This window comes from Magallana gigas, chromosome 4 (assembly GCF_963853765.1).
Source record: "Magallana gigas chromosome 4, xbMagGiga1.1, whole genome shotgun sequence".
In the NCBI taxonomy this organism is placed as follows: Eukaryota; Metazoa; Mollusca; class Bivalvia; order Ostreida; family Ostreidae; genus Magallana; species Magallana gigas.
In genome coordinates, this window is record NC_088856.1 from 50,187,685 (window position 1) to 50,204,694 (window position 17,010).

Below are 17,010 nucleotides of genomic sequence, written 5' to 3' on the forward strand. Positions count from 1 at the left end.
TTGTCTTTAGAAATCCCTTTCCTCTGTAAATTTTGATTGCCCCAAGTTGGGGCAACTCACACATCGAAGGAAAAAAATTAAATTCCAAGAGATTTCTTCATAGGACGCCCAAATATTTGGTTGCATAAAGAAGAGGAAAGTTGTTTTTTCCCTTTTAACCTATGGATTGACCCGCAAAGGGGAACAACTTTTGCAAAGTGTGGATTTGACTATTAATGCCATCTTCGTGAAGGCCAGTATATTTTTTCTCGGACTCAGCACACTTTTATTGTGATAAAAAAAACATGCGGGACCAACAATTGTTTGCTGTTCCTTAATATATTTTTAGAGCTTTTTTTTTTAAATTAGGACAACACTGTTAGTAAAATTTTCTTCATATTTTTGATCCCTCTCTTCTTCCATATAAAAGAGAAAAGCACTAAACATGACAATTAATTTAGATCTAATCTCTCTAGTTATGTAAATTGTATAATCTTAAAACAGGAAGCATGCTTGTCTCCTTACGCGTTTGCAAAAACGATTCTTGAAAAAGCAGTGCACGCTACACTTATAGTGATTTTGAAATTTCTGCTTGTTTCCGGTTTTTTAGTTTGATAGTATAATTTTCTCTACGGATGTAAAGTCTGCTTTTTAACCTTAGCTTTATAAGCCATGTGTTAAATTCATTTGGGTAATCCAGATACTAGGTATATGTATGTATGACCCTCATAGCATTGGCTGACAGAAATGTAGGTATAATGCAAAGGTATACAAAATGGACAGAAATTACATGTACTATATATATCATAACACTCAGTTTTTCAAACTTTATTAAAAACTGTATACAAAATGACAAATAAGTATAAGCCATTGTATAAAAAATACAGGAACGTTTTTATATCAATTAATTAAAAGCTTTAAACAGTCTAACATGCGCAATCAGCACGTTATTTATCATAAACAGATTCACAAACATTACTCACATGCGCGTACACTCACTATTATTCTGCTTCAAATCTTAAAACATTCATTCAAGATCCCTTAATCATACTTTCAAATTCTATCATGCCAACATTGTCATGTGGCGCCTCGTTTCCATCGTTTACATCCGGGTCATGTAGATAGCTGCCATGATGAGGTTGATGCTGACGTCAGACAAGAAGGTTCTGACGCCATGACGACGGTTCCACAGGTAAATTTTATCTCGTACCCACTTCTCACCTGTGAAAGGAAATATAAATAAGTTACTTATTTTTTAAGTGTGAGTCTCAACTTCTTCGCTTGAAATTTAAAATCTTTAAAATTTAGTTCTGAATAATCTGAATACGTACGTTTTGTTCGTTAAATTCATTTATGGTCACTGTTAAAAATAATTTTTTTTTTTTACAACTGTAGCCTACATAGATCGTATCTACTGGCCTTTCTTACCAAACATCAAACGCATCCTACTAAACAGGAATTAGCAACCATTACCTTCTTTCTCGATCACGTCATCTTCCAAAAGGCGCTTGATGTCTGGCATCATAACAATAAACGTCCAGGGGACCACGGCGAGAAGAGCCGCAGCGCCACCAAACCACAGCCAGCGGTACTGTGAAGGTTCATTTATACCCACAACAATGGAGGTGGCTGCTGACGTCAAGGCGAACCCACTCTACAAAACGAAAAGGGATGCTAGTTAAAAGTGGGAAGGGGTCACCCCTTAACAAAGAAGTTAATAGACATTATCAGTAATTGTTCGTGTCATCGTTTCAAGCAACGGCCAGAATTGAGCCAACAGCTTTAAGGTCTGGTAAATCATATCAGAGTGTCTTTTTTTTTGGTGCTAGAACTGCTTTCCCCCATACTGTAAGACTTTAAAAGAATTACGTAGAAAATAAAACAATACTTTATTACATCATTGAAAAAGTAATCCCAATACAAATAATGAGTTTGACATCATTTTAAAGAGGAGGTCAAGAAACGGTAGGCACTCTAAATATGTTTCATTAGTCAAAAATGGACAGAACTACAAAAAATGTTACTTATTTTCTTCATATTTCAGGGCAAATAGCTGTGTCTTCCAAACATTTCAGGCCCGATACACCCTATCAAACAAATCTATTGTTATGAAGCATCATGGATTTTATAACCTGTTAACACTTTTCATTTCCTTGACCTTGACCTTAATCAAGCTGTATTCCATCAGCTGATAGAATGTACTAAAATTTTGATTAATTGTTTGACATGGGCTTGAAACTGAGTAAAGATACCAGACAATAAGTGCATGGTACAGCCTACTCCGGATATATTGAAATTCAGGGGACCATGCAAATTATTTCAATATATCCGTATTTCAATATAAGCGAAATTGACTGACGTGGAGCCGCCATTTTTGAAAGTTCAATCCCGATGTAAGCATAGAAAACCAAACCCGAACAAATTATTAGATCATCATTTATCTATTACAATAAACGGATTACATGGAACATTAGTCCTTGAAAGTTTAATTAAAATTATATCCGAAAGTTTTGAAAGTTTCGTTTTGTTAGTATCTTAAACCTCATCATAATCTCGGATCGCATTCTTTTAAGTTTTAGAAAAAACTAAGAGACAAATTACCACACTCAAACACTTTAAATATTGCTGAATGCTGCTTGTTTATCATCGTAAGTGTACACGCGATAATCTCAAAATCCTTAGCTATTTCGAATTTAGGCTTTGTTCTTTCATCAATAACCATAACTAGTTTGTATTTAGCGTCCGGAGATAAGGTATTTCTTTTCCGTGGGGTTTCCATATTACGTCTAGCCTCAATACATCCGTATTCGTTAAAACAAAAAATTAAACAGTGAATAAATTTTACTTTTTAAATAAAAGTATAAAAACACTCATGAAGAGAACTTATTAATTCACACCTTTGTATATCAACCGGTCACTCTGGCATAATTACTGTCACCAACCGTGACGACAGCCGCCAGGGAGAACTTCAATATAACCGTTATAAAAACAACTAATTATCACCTTTGGGGACCGATCAGTGGCTTCAATATAAGCGATATTTCAAAATAACCAATTTCATTATATCCGTGAAATCAATGCAAAGAATATGAGAGGTAAAAACTGGGGATTTATTTCTATTTCAAAATAAGCGGAATTTCAAAATAAGCGAGTTCAATATAAGTGGAGTAAGCTGTATATTGAATAAATTCTTATAAAACTTTAGAGGAGCAAATAAACTATTCATATTTTTATAGCAAAATTTGCCAAATTCCCTTGATATCGAGAGAGTGCTAGTGCAACTCACTCATAACAGAGAAAATATATAAGATATTGATTGTGAATCCTTCAGAATTTATATTGCTATCTTCGTGTCATGATATTAAGGTTGTACCTCAATGTTCTGACGTGCCATTTTTCGAAATAAACAATAAAATCAAGTGTAATTTTATAAATAGTTTCTCTCCAAATATTGTCACCTAACACCGTAGCACAGCGGGTCGGAGGTTTCTGTTCGAAACTGTACGCCATGAGTTCGAATCCCTCTTGGGATTTTAAAATTTTTACCTTTCCAAAAATTTTTTAAAACGTATATTTGGTTAAATATTGTAACATTCGAAAAATCTAACTTGATAGAAGTAATTTAATTATCATGTACTTTATTCAACATTTACATATGACCCATACCACCTTAAGTGGCATATTATAATGATGTACAGCAGGAAGGAGTAGACCGTTTGTCAATAGTTGTCAAATCAACGAATCTATAAATTAATGAATCAATACACCCAAAACGAGTTTTTATTATTCCTCTACATTTATGACTCATAATTAAGTCAAAAAGTCATAATATTTTGTATTTTTCGTCTCATAACTATAAGGATATTTCTTAATGTTTCAAACACTTTACATCGTTGGGAAAAAAGAACGTACTCATCAGTGAAAAGACAATTAGTTTTAAAATGTATCATTTATCTTATATAAAAAATATTTTTTATGACGAAACAATGTATAAATTATCCCTGACAAAATATTTGAAGAAAACCGATAAAAATAATATTCCTGCAAATATAAGTATATATTAAGCCACGTGTATGTTAATGTTTGCCTGGTGTATGCCCACCCCCCCCCCCCCCCCCCTCCACCACCACCACCACCACACACACATACACCTACCTGGTATTTTTTAGCCCGTAGAAACATTTCCTTCCATAGCTCTCTGACGGCTTTGGTGTCTTTGACTGCCCTCATGGCCGGCGTCTGTACAAAGTTAACGTAATAGGCCGACCCACAGAACATGGACGCACACCCCAGGGCCGTGTAGGCTCCGAAGTCCATCAAATGCTGCTTGTTCATTTTGTCTGCTTGTGTCTAGGCCTCGATCAGCGATATTTGTCTTCTAACTGTCGCCCAAACGTAGCGTCCTGATTAAATACGGCAGTGTTTACTTTTTTACTGAAAGACAGAGTCCGAGGTGCTCCGAGTATTTAAATAGGTCAATGCCATTTAGCGTGTTCACACCTCACAGCCTACTCAATATTCAGGGTCATGAACCCTGGGGAGCATTCATTATTGTCCCCAAGAGAGACAACTCTTGAAAACGTGCATTAACTATAGTCCGTTTCTTAATCTTATTAAAATAAATAAATTGAGAAAAGTTTTCAAAGTATTTTAATTATAAATAATACATATAACCATGAGTAAAAGGCATGAAAGAAGTACATTTATTTATCAAATATAGTAGGCTGGTACATGTACCCGGTGAATATTAAATGTATATTGCTTGTAGGTACATGTATAAATCTACACAACTACATTCAATTAATACACTGTGTTTTGTAAACTGAAAAAAAAGTACACAGGTTGTAAGAGATCTTTTTTAAAATGAATTTTCTTAAAATGAAAAATAAATTAATGAAATTGCACATATCATTCTAAAAAAAATCATAATACTAATAGACACGAAGTTCAACATAAATAAAGTGATACATTAGATGGATAGGATATAATGTACAGCAATTTAAGATTTAGATGTCATTTTTCATATGAAAGGTAATTAAAACTCCATACCATTTAAACAATGAAAAGGTTGCAGAAGGCCTATTTGTATCTAGTTGAATATAATGAAAATAAATTAATGACCTTGTATACATCATTTTAAGAAAAAAAAGTAATAAACATGCTGTTCAAGAAACTAAAGTGATATATTATAGGAATCAATAGGATATACTGTACAGCAATTTTAATTATATTTTGGATTTGTTTCCAAACATTGGAATAAAGGGAAAAAAACCTTTTATAACTTATTTAGATTTAATAATTTTCATAAAAAATATTAATATTTGTATTTCATGGCTAAAACTGATTATTTTTCTGTCAATTTCTTCTGTTCAAGAACAAGACCTATACTTTTATCAGACACTTTTATATATATTATGTCTATTTCCCATTGTAACTAAGTATTTTTGTTCTGTTTGTATACAAAAGAGTATATTCAAGGGACTTAGACACGATTTGAGCTTAAAATTCAAAATTTTATATTTCCATTTTCAATATTTAGAATGGTTGATATGGGTATTTTTAATGCTTTGTCAAAATTTGAAAGTCAAATACTGAGTTAAAAGAAAGATAAAAAATTAAATATTTTTTGTTTTGTAAACAAAGCGTGAGTCTTGTTATTATTTACATATGTGTTTTATTGGTGTAAGTTTAATTCAAATGTTGCTTTTTTCTATTAATAATATCATTTATGATCACATCAAATCAGTTTACCTTCTTTTCTATGAATCATTTTCTCAAAGAATTGGTAATTTCATACTTTATATTATTTGTAAACAAACATAAGACTCGAGCTTTTTACATAACAATAAATTCTTACCCCTGTATCTCTCTTATAACTTGACTTCTAACATTCAAATTATGGTCAATTATTCAAAATGTGCAAGTACCGGTAAATCATTTTATGCATAAAGAAATTGAAAACAAAATTTTGATCTAAAATCGTGTCCAAGTCCCTTTAAAAAAAACTTGTATAAAATAGTAAGGCTAAATTCCAATTTAAAAAAAATAGCTGTTTCCAAAAATGTTACATGTATATGAATATGTTATATAAAAACATATGTTAGATGGATTGGTAGGAAAAATACAAATTAAGTGCACTCGATAAAAAGTTTGCTGGTATTCATTATGTGAACACAATTCATCCAGTAACATTTAAAGTTATGCAACATAAATAAGAATGTTATGAATGATGTGTATAGAACAAATTCTTCTGTGGTTGGCTTCATAAATCTTGAAAAGATGGTGTGAGTTGGTGAAAAGGCAGAATAAGGTTCCATTCTAATCCTCATGCATTCCATTCAAGAAATATTCATTAATGTCATGGTCTGGAAACTAAAATAGAATAAACATAAAGTGTTAAGAGAATTACATGTAATTTTTGCAAACATTGTGCACTCATCAAATACTTACATGTATATATTCAATGAAGTTATTTATGGAATGTGCAATTACTAACAATGTAATCTTTTCTAATATTGTACATACATGTATTAACATCATTTTGCCACTAATTTTAAACCCAGCTGACAGTTTCTTTTTGTTATATATACAGCGTCAAAAGATAGTTGCATCATGTGCATGTACTTTCAATAATTTTAAAAGCCATAAAAACATTTCAGTACTACAAAACACTTTAAATTTGTCAAATGATTTTACAAATGAAATATGTACTAATATACCAGTAAGTCACAAGTGATATATACTTTTTAAAGCAGTACAATGTATCACATATATGACAACATCAGGAAACCTGGCTCAATCAATTCTGCAAACACATGATAAATGTAATGAATGTGTAACTTCAATGGTGTAACTTCAAAGATATTTAGATATCCAGTGGACAGAAAGATATTAAATATATTGAAAAAGATCAAAATCATAAACACTTATGTAACATATGATTGTCTGTATGAGTTTCAACTATCAACATTCTATGTACACCAAAATATGATTGCGTCAATAACAAAAACTAATCTGAAAAACATATTTCCAGCATAAGAAATTCATGGGATTTCTGCAAATCCCATTTTCTCAGAGAGTGTAAAACACATCTCTTAAAGTTTATAATATTTTCAAACTCCTGGTATTCCTTTCAGAGGTTCCCACCCCTTCAAATACAGATAATAAAGCAGATTTCCAACAAGATGCCCATATAAACCTTTCCCTTTTACACAAGACATTGTAGCTATTTAGATGACCTTGCTTGGCTTTCAATCAGCTTTAACCAAAGACATCTACGGTACATATGGAAGACAAGTTGTAAGTTTATTACATGACAAAGAAGTACCTTCTGGGCTTCAGCAGACATGACTGCGTCATTAGCAATATCAAATTGACAATATTTTCTATAATCCCGATCTTCAGATCATCTGGAAACCGCAGGTAAATCTGTAGATTAGAAGAAAAAAGATACACTAGCTATCATTACAAAGCTAAATATTATCAAAACAAAAGGATGTGTCCTAGATTACACTTTTTTATGGGCACATGCAGTATCTGAGACATGGTCAAAACATTACCATGATAACAGCTATAACAACTCATTAAGTGGGAAATGACATATAACTATAAAATTTGTTATGGCTTTTCATACTCTCTCTCTCTCTCTCTCTCTCTCTCTCTCTCTCTCTCTCTCTCTCTCTCTCAACATCTTTGTCAGCAATATTTCTAGTGCAATGTGGCATTATTGAAATATATATATGGTTCATGGAAGCAATTTAGGCAATCAATAACAATTACATGTACACTGTAATTACTCTCTCTCTCTCTCTCTCTCTCTCTCTCTCTCTCTCTCTCTATCTCTCTCTCTCTCTCTCTCTCTGAGTCTATCTCTCTCTCATACTCTCAATCGTATAATGTTATATTTACATAACAAATGCAGCCCCTTGAATCATAAACACTCTCATCGTTAATAGATAAATAAGACATAAAGTTAACAGTTTGAATGAGATGCAGATATCAAAACCACACATGTACCGTGTACATTGTACGTGTCGAGGAAATTCTGTATGAAAATGACTGAAAGCATGATTGACACAAACTCAATATTCTAAGAAAAACATACAATATTTTTTTAACGTATGCTACGTAACAATATGTGTAAAAACTGACTATAATACACCTGCATACACATTTCATACTAAAACATGTCTTTCAAGTCACATTTCACAACGACCATTAATTATCGACATTTTTGTAACATGTGTACTAGACTTAATGCATTGTATGCTTTTAAAAGAGTTTTTGAGTAGTTTAACAATGTAAGTAAGTATGTTCTTACCGACGAATTACTACTCCTTAGCACGTTTTAGATTGTTGACAAAATCGAGGATTGCTGTTCAGACTGTTTCATGCTGAATAAAATTTAACGAGATAAGGCTAATCACCCCAAACTTCGACTTCACATTAATAAACAATTGTTCTGCAACTTTAAATAATTTAAAAGCTTGCCAATATAAGAAACAAAAACTTTTACTTACTTTTTCCATTTAAACTCCTCTCTCGATTTTCACGAGTGTTAGACTGGTCTCGCTAAAATCCCGAGATATACGAAGTTTTGACTTTCTCGGGTTTTTTCATTCTTTCGTGAATATAAAAATCAGAAAGGTTCCGATTATGCTAATAAGGCTGTGAGGTGTGGTGTTGGTCTGGTGAAATCGAAACAAGGCATTGCGTATTGTTGACTTTTGTGGCTGAGAAATACAGCTCGAGGATTTCAGCACACAAATTGAATAAATATCATCTGATTTAAATGCCTACCATTACGAAATCTTTGAAAGGCGGGCGCTACGACCATTACCTTCGATCCAAATGAGAATATTGGAAAGGTGTGGGTGGGGGCGGGGTTAGCGAACTAATATTAAAATTTTACCAGGCATCGTTTTTGAAAGTGGTGGGGCCAGCGTAGTATATCTATAACTTCAATTTCACTCTTTATTTCCTTATTTTCATTTCATTATTTTTTTTTATACATACTTCCAAAAAAGTGTGTGGGGGGGGGGGGAGACTCCATTATAATTCAATTTCTTATATGTAAATTTAAAGAAAATTAGTGGCTGCGAGAAAAAGTTGGGGGCAGCCCTCCCCCCCCCCCCCCCCCCGATGCCTCATATGTAATAGACTTATCTCTCTCTCTCTCTCTCTCTCTCTTGTCTGTTACCGATTAATACATGTATTAGCTTGCCTACATGTAGCTATTTTCAGTAAATATTCCAACTTCAATACAAGAAACCCGATGGTACATCGCTCACCCACACAAAGGTAACTGATTTTGTATCTCTTTATTTCTAAAACTCTGGAATCTGGAATGTTGGGGTATAAGTAATTATCTTGATATAGATCCGACTATCATACCAAAAATTTAAAAATATATTTAATCCTTATTGTCGATAATGAAATAATATTTTTAAAAGAATAATTATTATATTATTTTTTATATAAGAAATATACCTACAACACCAGCGTAGCCACGTACTTCCAGTTCTGCTTAGCCTTTGGTATTTTTTTCGTATTCAAATCTTATCTCTAGTATTTTCTAATGTAGACTCTTTTAATCCTTTGTTATAATAATTTTTAAGATTAAGGCCAGAGAGAGCAGATAAAAATAAGAATTCGGAAAATTTCTGAATCTTTCAAAAATCTAATAAATTTACAAATGGCGATCAAATAAAATAAATTTAAAAAATCGGTCAATTTTTAACCATAACACAATCATAGGCATTTTGTTAAGAAATATGAATATGTATTGGAGCTCAGCACATTGGATGTCCTCCGTTAGAGAATATAACCGCTCAAGCATATACTCATTGAACCCGAAAATAGCACTATCGAAGTTATCCGTGTTTTTATATATTTTTTATTTTATACACAACATCCATATAACAATCAGGCCAAGACCTATGTACATGTGGTATCAATAAAATCCAAAGTGATAAAACACAGATATTAAGTAAAACTAAGGGAAATAGACCCTCGCTACATTTACTAATATTAAATACTCTTCCAGGCCAATCGCAGTCTAAACCGTAATGATATTCACACGGGAGGATTATACGTTGTGAATATCAAACGACAAAAAATCATGCGCTGCTTGTTTGATAATTTTGTAAAAGAACTTTAATTACGAATTGAATCTTCATTGTATATATATATATATATCTCCTTTTATCAAAGGCATTTTACTTGACTTGAAGTGAATAAAAGCATGAAAACTAACATGTAAGTAGTAATAAATAATACATCTTTGTGAAATGATGGCATTTACATATGTACAAGCATTGTAAATTGTAACTAGAAACTACAGCGCTGCTGTAATGAAAGTTACTTTTTACAACCGCTAGGTGATGTCCCCCATTTCTACGTCCTCTTCTACATATTCTTCTTGTTTACCAACGTCCATCGCTTCCTCAGAACTCACTCCGTCCCCTCTCTCCTCTACCGTCTGTTCAGTCACTTCACCCTTGATTTTCCCTCCTTCGTGTAACAGAACGCCTAGACTGACAAGTTGACCGGCCACACAATTCTGTTCAGATTCCGGTATATACTCCAAACTACATTCGATATGTGTAGATGCTGGTTCAAATACCGGTATTTCTCCGCCATCTTGCTCAACGCTCTGACCAACTTGCTGATTGGACGCACCTGTTTCTGCACCATCATGCTGATTGGACGCACCTGTTTCTGCGTCGTTTTGCGATGGCGTGGTATTAGCGTCAGATTGCGTCGTTTTGCGGACGCGGTGTAGCTGCACCGAGTCAGTGTTATTAAGCTGGTCCACAAACTTTGCTAGGATAGTAATGGCACCCACAGTGGCCTCGTAATAGGCCATGTCGACTGGAGTCAGATCGGGTTCCTCCACTACAGAATGAAATAATAAAACAAAAGGTGAGATGATATCTAATTTGGACATCTAAATTCTTGGGAATCTACATAGGATGTAGGATTTGATCAGTTAAGGTATTTAATGTAAAACGACCAAATTTTGTACCGTCCAAAATGGCCGGCTTATGATATTTGATCAGTAATGTGAATTAGATGTAGGTTTATTTCACGTTCTTCGTTATCTTGAAGAAAATATTTATCTAATTTAAAATGATTCAAAATTATTGAACATTCCTTCATTAAACAATCTGAAAATATGTACAAAAATCTAAATCAAATGTTAACATTGATGTAAGATTAACTTGTTTAATGTCGTGTCTTTATATCTGTAAGAGCCAAAATTGTACATCATGCACGTATCAATGAAGGGTACACTATGCACGTGTTTACACTTCTCGTGCGGGACACGTACCTGTCCATGGCGCCCGGTAGGGGGAGAACAGGGACAGGGCGGGCTCCGGGGACAGTAGAGTCTTGGTCACACAGCCGACCTCCTCCAGCACCTACAGACACACAGACAGACAGACATAGACAACAGACTTATGCAGTGTATAGACAGAAAGACAGAACGGGGGCATCACGATCTTAATCCGCGTTTGCGGGTTATGTATTTTTTTTCTGCAAGGATCGCTACCTTTATAAACTGCATGAATTATCAAAGAAAGCATTTAATTGTTTATATTTCAACCTTTTTCTCTCTCTCTAAATTAACTTAAAGTTTCCGTAAGAAATAGAGGGAATCATACTCGGTAGATGTTAGTATAAAATGGTGACCACCAACTACAGTAGTTACAATGTAGAATTAAATCTTTTTATTGCATGTATATGTACATTCACATAAAATTAATATAATCTTAGGTTTTTTCGCGATTTTACACTTTAATTGATCATTTAAGTACTGAGTACACAAATATATTGATATTGTTCCTAAAACATTATTTCGAATTCATATTTACATACAATCAATTATAAAGTATTTCTCGTTTTTCCCACCTTTAATAGCTCTATAACATGGAATGGCAAAAGGTACGGCAAGAAACGTCCCGAAATGTTTTTGAAGGAGATTCCAGGGTTGGAGATGACGTAGAGCAGCATTGATTGGAGCATTTGGGAATATACCGGTCTATTCAGATATCCCTCGGGCTTCTTCCACGGGAATATCTGAAGCCGGATCCGGTCATAGGTACTAACAACACAAAATTATTTCATAGCTTAGTAAATGATACTACAATAAAGGCAGGTATAACTATTCCTAAAATTGCTCTAGTTGTGAACACTATTCTGTAATGTAAATTTTGAAACAAGCGCACGTGAATCCCTATAAAGTAAGAGTATCTTATAAAAAGAAAAAAAGGACTTAATCAACATGCGCATGCCGTATTAACAGTTAATAATACATCATCAAGTAAACGATCAATCTCTTTAGTCTAAACACACCTATGTAAAAAATATATCATGTACAATACATGCTATCCCCCGTGTTGGGATATTCCGTATTTTCACTATCCCAAAACAAACCTTGAGGCCTTTGGTCCGACGGTAGTGTTTGGTTCCGTGTCCCCCTGGGCCTGTTTTCGGGGGGACCTGGACCGCGTCATCCGCCTAGCCCTGGACTGCTCGCTATCCTCTCCCACTATCCGACTAGAGTCCCCATCACCCCCTCCATCTACCGCCTCCGCCTCATCATGACGCTCGGAACTCTCTGGATTTTCTGTTTGAGTCATTGCTGACAAGGCTGGAGTTCTACAATCCGCGGTGGAGCGTTCTTCTCTGTTTTCATTCTCCCGTGCGGCCATATCCGCACTTTTGACAGAGGCCATAGATTCATGTTTAACAGGTGCAGGTTGTGGAGCATTTTCCGTTTCCGTCTCTTGTTTCATTTCACTCCGATCTACCGTAGGGTCCCCGGCCTCCTCATTGTTAACATGTAGTTTATCGTCGGACTGCAAGAAAACAACTTTGAATAAATCACAGGAGTTGTCTTTCGTTCTGCGTTCGATGTTTACATTTTTTTGTATAGTTTGCATTAGTATAAACGATATTTTAATTATTTCATGTCAATACATAATGTATGTGATTGAGGTCAAATGCTAAAAACAATATTTGTTGCTTACAGAAAAACTTTGAATTTTTTTCACCACTAAAAATGAAAGAAAAAGAATTTTTTTGTTTTTCTCTTTGCAAACTGATAAAGATGGCACAAACTTCCTTAATCTATAAATAACGTACCAGGTCATCGACGGTCTGCTGAAGACGGCCACGCCCCCTAGTGTCTCTGAAATTGTGTATTACCCATGATCTAGCGTTAGGGAGGGACACATACCTCACTCCTGTTACCCCTATACGCAAGATCTGAAAAAATCATAACATTTTAATCTTTTTAGCAAAAGTGTACGTCTTTCTTAAAGATGACAGTGAAGAAATGTATAATGTATTTACAAAGGTACAGTACATGTATAAGCAGATCATCGTCGGAAACCTTATCTGTTTAGCATAGACGTACATTGTACATACATGTATGAATACTGACCGTGGGCAAACTATTGTATACTAGAAAATATTCGCCCTCGTTCGTTTTATTTTCGCCACTGACCGTGGACAAACTATTGTATACAAGTAACTATTCGCCCTTGTTCGTTTTATTTTCGCCAATTTCGCCCTCGTTGTCGGCAGGCAAACTTCCAGTGTCTTAAATAATCTCTCTAAATCAATTAAACACGTCAAAAGTGTTTGGGCATATTCAAGATGGGGGGGGGGGGGGCGGGTCATTTGCAAGTGAAAAGGGGCGAAAAAAATATCTCGGGGCAAACATAACCCTGTATACAGTATCAGAATTTGTTTCGATCTCATAAATACCCCGGTAATACATGCCCTGACCTGATTATCTCCTTGAAAATTTTGTGAAGAAATTTTAACCAAACGCATAAATGCTTACGCGTGCATCTATAAACAACATTACACCTTTTTTTTAAACCCCCCTGAAGAATTCGCTTCCTCATTGGTAGTAAGTATTGTTTTAAAAGGAGAAACGTTTTCCAATTAGTTGTGTCGTGGTTAGTAAGCGTACGCAGGACAGGTCATGTATTTTTGGCGATATAATATATAATATGTACATTTGTAAGATAACAGTAAGTGAAAAAGTTATTGCAACCAATCAAAATATAACTAATTTTTCTTTTAATTTTCTTTTAATCGAAACACCTCAGTAGCAAGTTTGATATACAATACTTAATATGTTAGCTACAGTTACTGTAATCAAATACATCTTTCAACATACACACTGGCTCAAGTATTGTTTATCAATGGGGTTACATTAATATTGTAGTCTTCTTAAACAGGAGAACGTTGGATTCTGAATAGTACACTAACTCATATATCAAGTAGTAACTGACCTATCTGTATATGGCAAACATCTACTGCATTGAACGGAGAAGTTTCTTTTATCGTGCCGGCACATACATAATTGATTAGAGATTGTTATAGTGCTAGCACCTACATAATTTATCTGTTGTATATTTCCATCGTGCTTGCAAAAACACCGTCGAAAAGTGATTCTCATCTTTGTTCCACTTGCACAGATAAGTTTAGATTTGATCTTTATCCCTAAGAACCTTCACATTTAATTTAAAGCCATAGACCCTTATCGTGCTCTTCGTACAGTGTAGAATTTTAATTGTGTCAACATTAGCATCGTAGACTAGTAACACATACAACAACACATACATTTTTTACTTCATTTAAGCTAATAGCAATATACTCAGTAGTTCTACTGCGCTAGCACCACCCGCGTGAATTTTCCCGCGCTTATCTGCAGCTACAGAGTCCATAGAGACAGCTGTTGAACTAACATTTCTCATGGTTAACATTTGTTTTCCTAATCATTGATGCTAAATAAATTAAAGAATTAACTCAAAATGATTAGGCATTTGTTGATAGAAATGGCCAGGAATCTTTTGTTTATAGAATTTGTTAATATGACATGAGTTTTCCGACTTGTGAACAAAGTTTCATTTTCTTCAAATTGATTTGTAAAAAAAACCACTAAAAAAAGTAAACAGGATAAAGTTCCAAAGTTATCATTAAACAATGTATGAATACACTAGTAACACTCCACTATCGTAATTTAATTTTTGAAACGTTCAGCCAGAAGAAAACAGTTTGCAATTCAATTCTCATCTAGGATTCTAACGAGACAAGATGTTCTACTGTTATACTGGGGGAGGCAAAACAATATGCAAGCCCTGTTTACTCAGCCAGTAAAAAAGTTAATGATTACCAATAACTCGCCTGGCGAGATGTCTTATTTGATCGCGTCGATGGAACAGATTTCCAAGGAATTCCCATTGGAAAGAAGTGTTACACCAACCGATCTAGCTGTTGTACGACCGTTAATGAGTCTGGAGTGGGGATAGATTACTTCTGTATATCCCCAACCTATAGATTCCTTTCTGCTCCCGATCTTCAACCTAAAACGTCTAGAGAGCATTTGAACAGAGTTGGCTTCGATTAATTGCGGTTGAGTGCATCACTTGCTGATTCCGTAACGCGCTAATTTCCTCCAAGTGGTTTTGAAATCAATATGCTTGTACACACAACGACATTTCGAAGTATGTATTTATGCCCTTGACCAATGCAAGTCACTTGCCTGTCAACCAGTAAGGTTAAAACACTTTAAAAACTTTGTATATTAAATTATAAAATCTTTGAGTTATCATAACATCCTCAACACAATAAAACTATATTTTGTACATATTTTTAAATATTTCTTAATTCTCCCGAACAACTCAAATCAAATCAGCCTAAGGATACCAAATACAAAATATCTAGACAATTATATAGAGTATATATTGATTAAAAAAAGATTTTAAAATTTGTCTCCCCATATTCGTATGTTTAACTTTCGTATCTGGGGGTGCTTTCACACAAGTTTCAGCTTCTCTGATCAAATTATCTTGAGAAGATTTTAAAATTGCCAACAAATTTTTAATTTTTTTTTCCCGACTGCCACCACAAATTTTGACAACAGACAAATTTTGATCAGAAAAGCTCACTTTAGCATTCGGCTCAGGTGAACAAATTTAAAAATTATTATTAAATGGCAAATCTTATTTGTTTTTAATTATTTTTTTTACATGTTTTGGAATACATATTTAAAGATCTTAATCTACGTTTTATATACAATATTCTGAAACCAAATTCCTCGCTATGCACCAGTCTGACTTTCGTTTTAAGAATATATTACAGGACATAGCAAACAGAATTGGAGAAAAACAAAAGAAGTCACAGATAATAAGCTTTAGTTACATATTTGGTTTGAGTGGTCGGGGCTGTGAGTTACGTGTCAGAGACAAAAGTTGCCTACAATATAGGCCGTACTTAAAATTCTTGATGCAGAATGAGCCGATAATACCCAATAATCCGAGTAATAACCCTATGCGCTCAGTTAAAACCCATTACCAACACCCCGGTCGTAATGCCTTTGTTTGGAGATCACGGTTAATTAGCTATCTTGCCACGAGGAAAAGGTCCAACTATAATCTGATTTCTGAATCATAATGATAAATATATAAATATACCTTGAATAAGAACTAATTTTTCTCACCAGCGTAGATTCGTTTCATTTTTCCTTTTTGTTATCATTTTGTTATAAACACAGGATTCTGATTAATTGCAATTAGAAAATTACATTTTTGGCGATTTAGTTACCCCTCTTCTCCCCACCACAGAAACATTATAACGATAAAATAACACCGGACAGTATGGTCGTTTAAAACCATCATCCGAAATGCTATTACAAAAGCACTTTCTTTTGTTTTTTGTTTACAAGGCCCATCGATGTCAGAAACTTTAGAGAAATTTCATTTGTAGATTTTTTGCTATTTATAATATTGGAGATGAATATTTTTAATTCGCTTCAACCTAGAATGTATAAAATATGGTAATCTACATATCAAAAAGTATTACTGGCCAGAGTCGTCAAATTTCAAGTTGCACAGTTGCTTAGTTTGAGACGCAATTGAATGAATTTCAAGTATGTGGTGTTTTTTTTTTTTAAAAAAGCACCCGAGTAAAGAAACAGTTTGCTTTAATCGCAATTCATTTTCATTGTAA

The 17,010-nt window shown here is 34.1% G+C and overlaps 2 protein-coding genes and 1 long non-coding RNA gene across 8 annotated transcripts in view; all 3 read right to left on the minus strand.

Moving 5' to 3' along the window:
• Window positions 1–792: 792 nt before the first annotated feature.
• LOC105331948 (uncharacterized) lies at window positions 793–4,433 on the minus strand. The gene is made up of 3 exons (XM_011434340.4): window positions 4,135–4,433; window positions 1,453–1,633; window positions 793–1,200 (listed from the first exon to the last, which is right to left on the minus strand). Exons 1-3 carry the CDS (start codon window positions 4,312–4,314, stop codon window positions 1,082–1,084), a joined length of 480 nt encoding a protein of 159 aa, XP_011432642.1. The 5' UTR covers window positions 4,315–4,433; the 3' UTR covers window positions 793–1,081.
• A 179-nt stretch (window positions 4,434–4,612) lies between these two features.
• Window positions 4,613–8,662, minus strand: LOC136274902 (uncharacterized). Its single transcript, XR_010713353.1, has 3 exons — window positions 8,300–8,662; window positions 7,307–7,407; window positions 4,613–6,351 (listed from the first exon to the last, which is right to left on the minus strand). It is a non-coding gene; the product is annotated as an uncharacterized lncRNA (long non-coding RNA).
• A 1,195-nt stretch (window positions 8,663–9,857) lies between these two features.
• LOC105331947 (general transcription factor 3C polypeptide 1) overlaps window positions 9,858–17,010 on the minus strand; it is a 245,419-nt gene continuing 238,266 nt past the window's right edge. For 5 of the 6 annotated variants that reach the window (XM_066082761.1, XM_066082763.1, XM_066082762.1 and 2 more), the window contains 5 exons: window positions 13,129–13,251; window positions 12,418–12,842; window positions 11,893–12,085; window positions 11,312–11,402; window positions 9,858–10,875 (listed from right to left, as the gene is read on the minus strand). In XM_066082761.1, the coding sequence (XP_065938833.1) occupies window positions 10,355–10,875; window positions 11,312–11,402; window positions 11,893–12,085; window positions 12,418–12,842; window positions 13,129–13,251 (1,353 nt within the window). In that variant the 3' untranslated portion in view covers window positions 9,858–10,354. The remainder of the gene's footprint in view (window positions 10,876–11,311; window positions 11,403–11,892; window positions 12,086–12,417; window positions 12,843–13,128; window positions 13,252–17,010) is intronic. The other variant, XM_066082764.1, reaches the window with a different exon arrangement.

Excerpts from the sequence above, each read along its gene's own strand:
- LOC105331948 (XM_011434340.4), bottom strand. The coding sequence starts at position 4,314 with ATGAACAAGCAGCATTTGATGGACTTCGGAGCCTACACGGCCCTGGGG. Across the intron at positions 1,634-4,134 it reads TACGGGCTAAAAAATACCAG|AGTGGGTTCGCCTTGACGTC; the intron begins GTAGGTGTATGT and ends TTCGTTTTGTAG. Across the intron at positions 1,201-1,452 it reads TGACGTGATCGAGAAAGAAG|GTGAGAAGTGGGTACGAGAT; the intron begins GTAATGGTTGCT and ends TTCCTTTCACAG.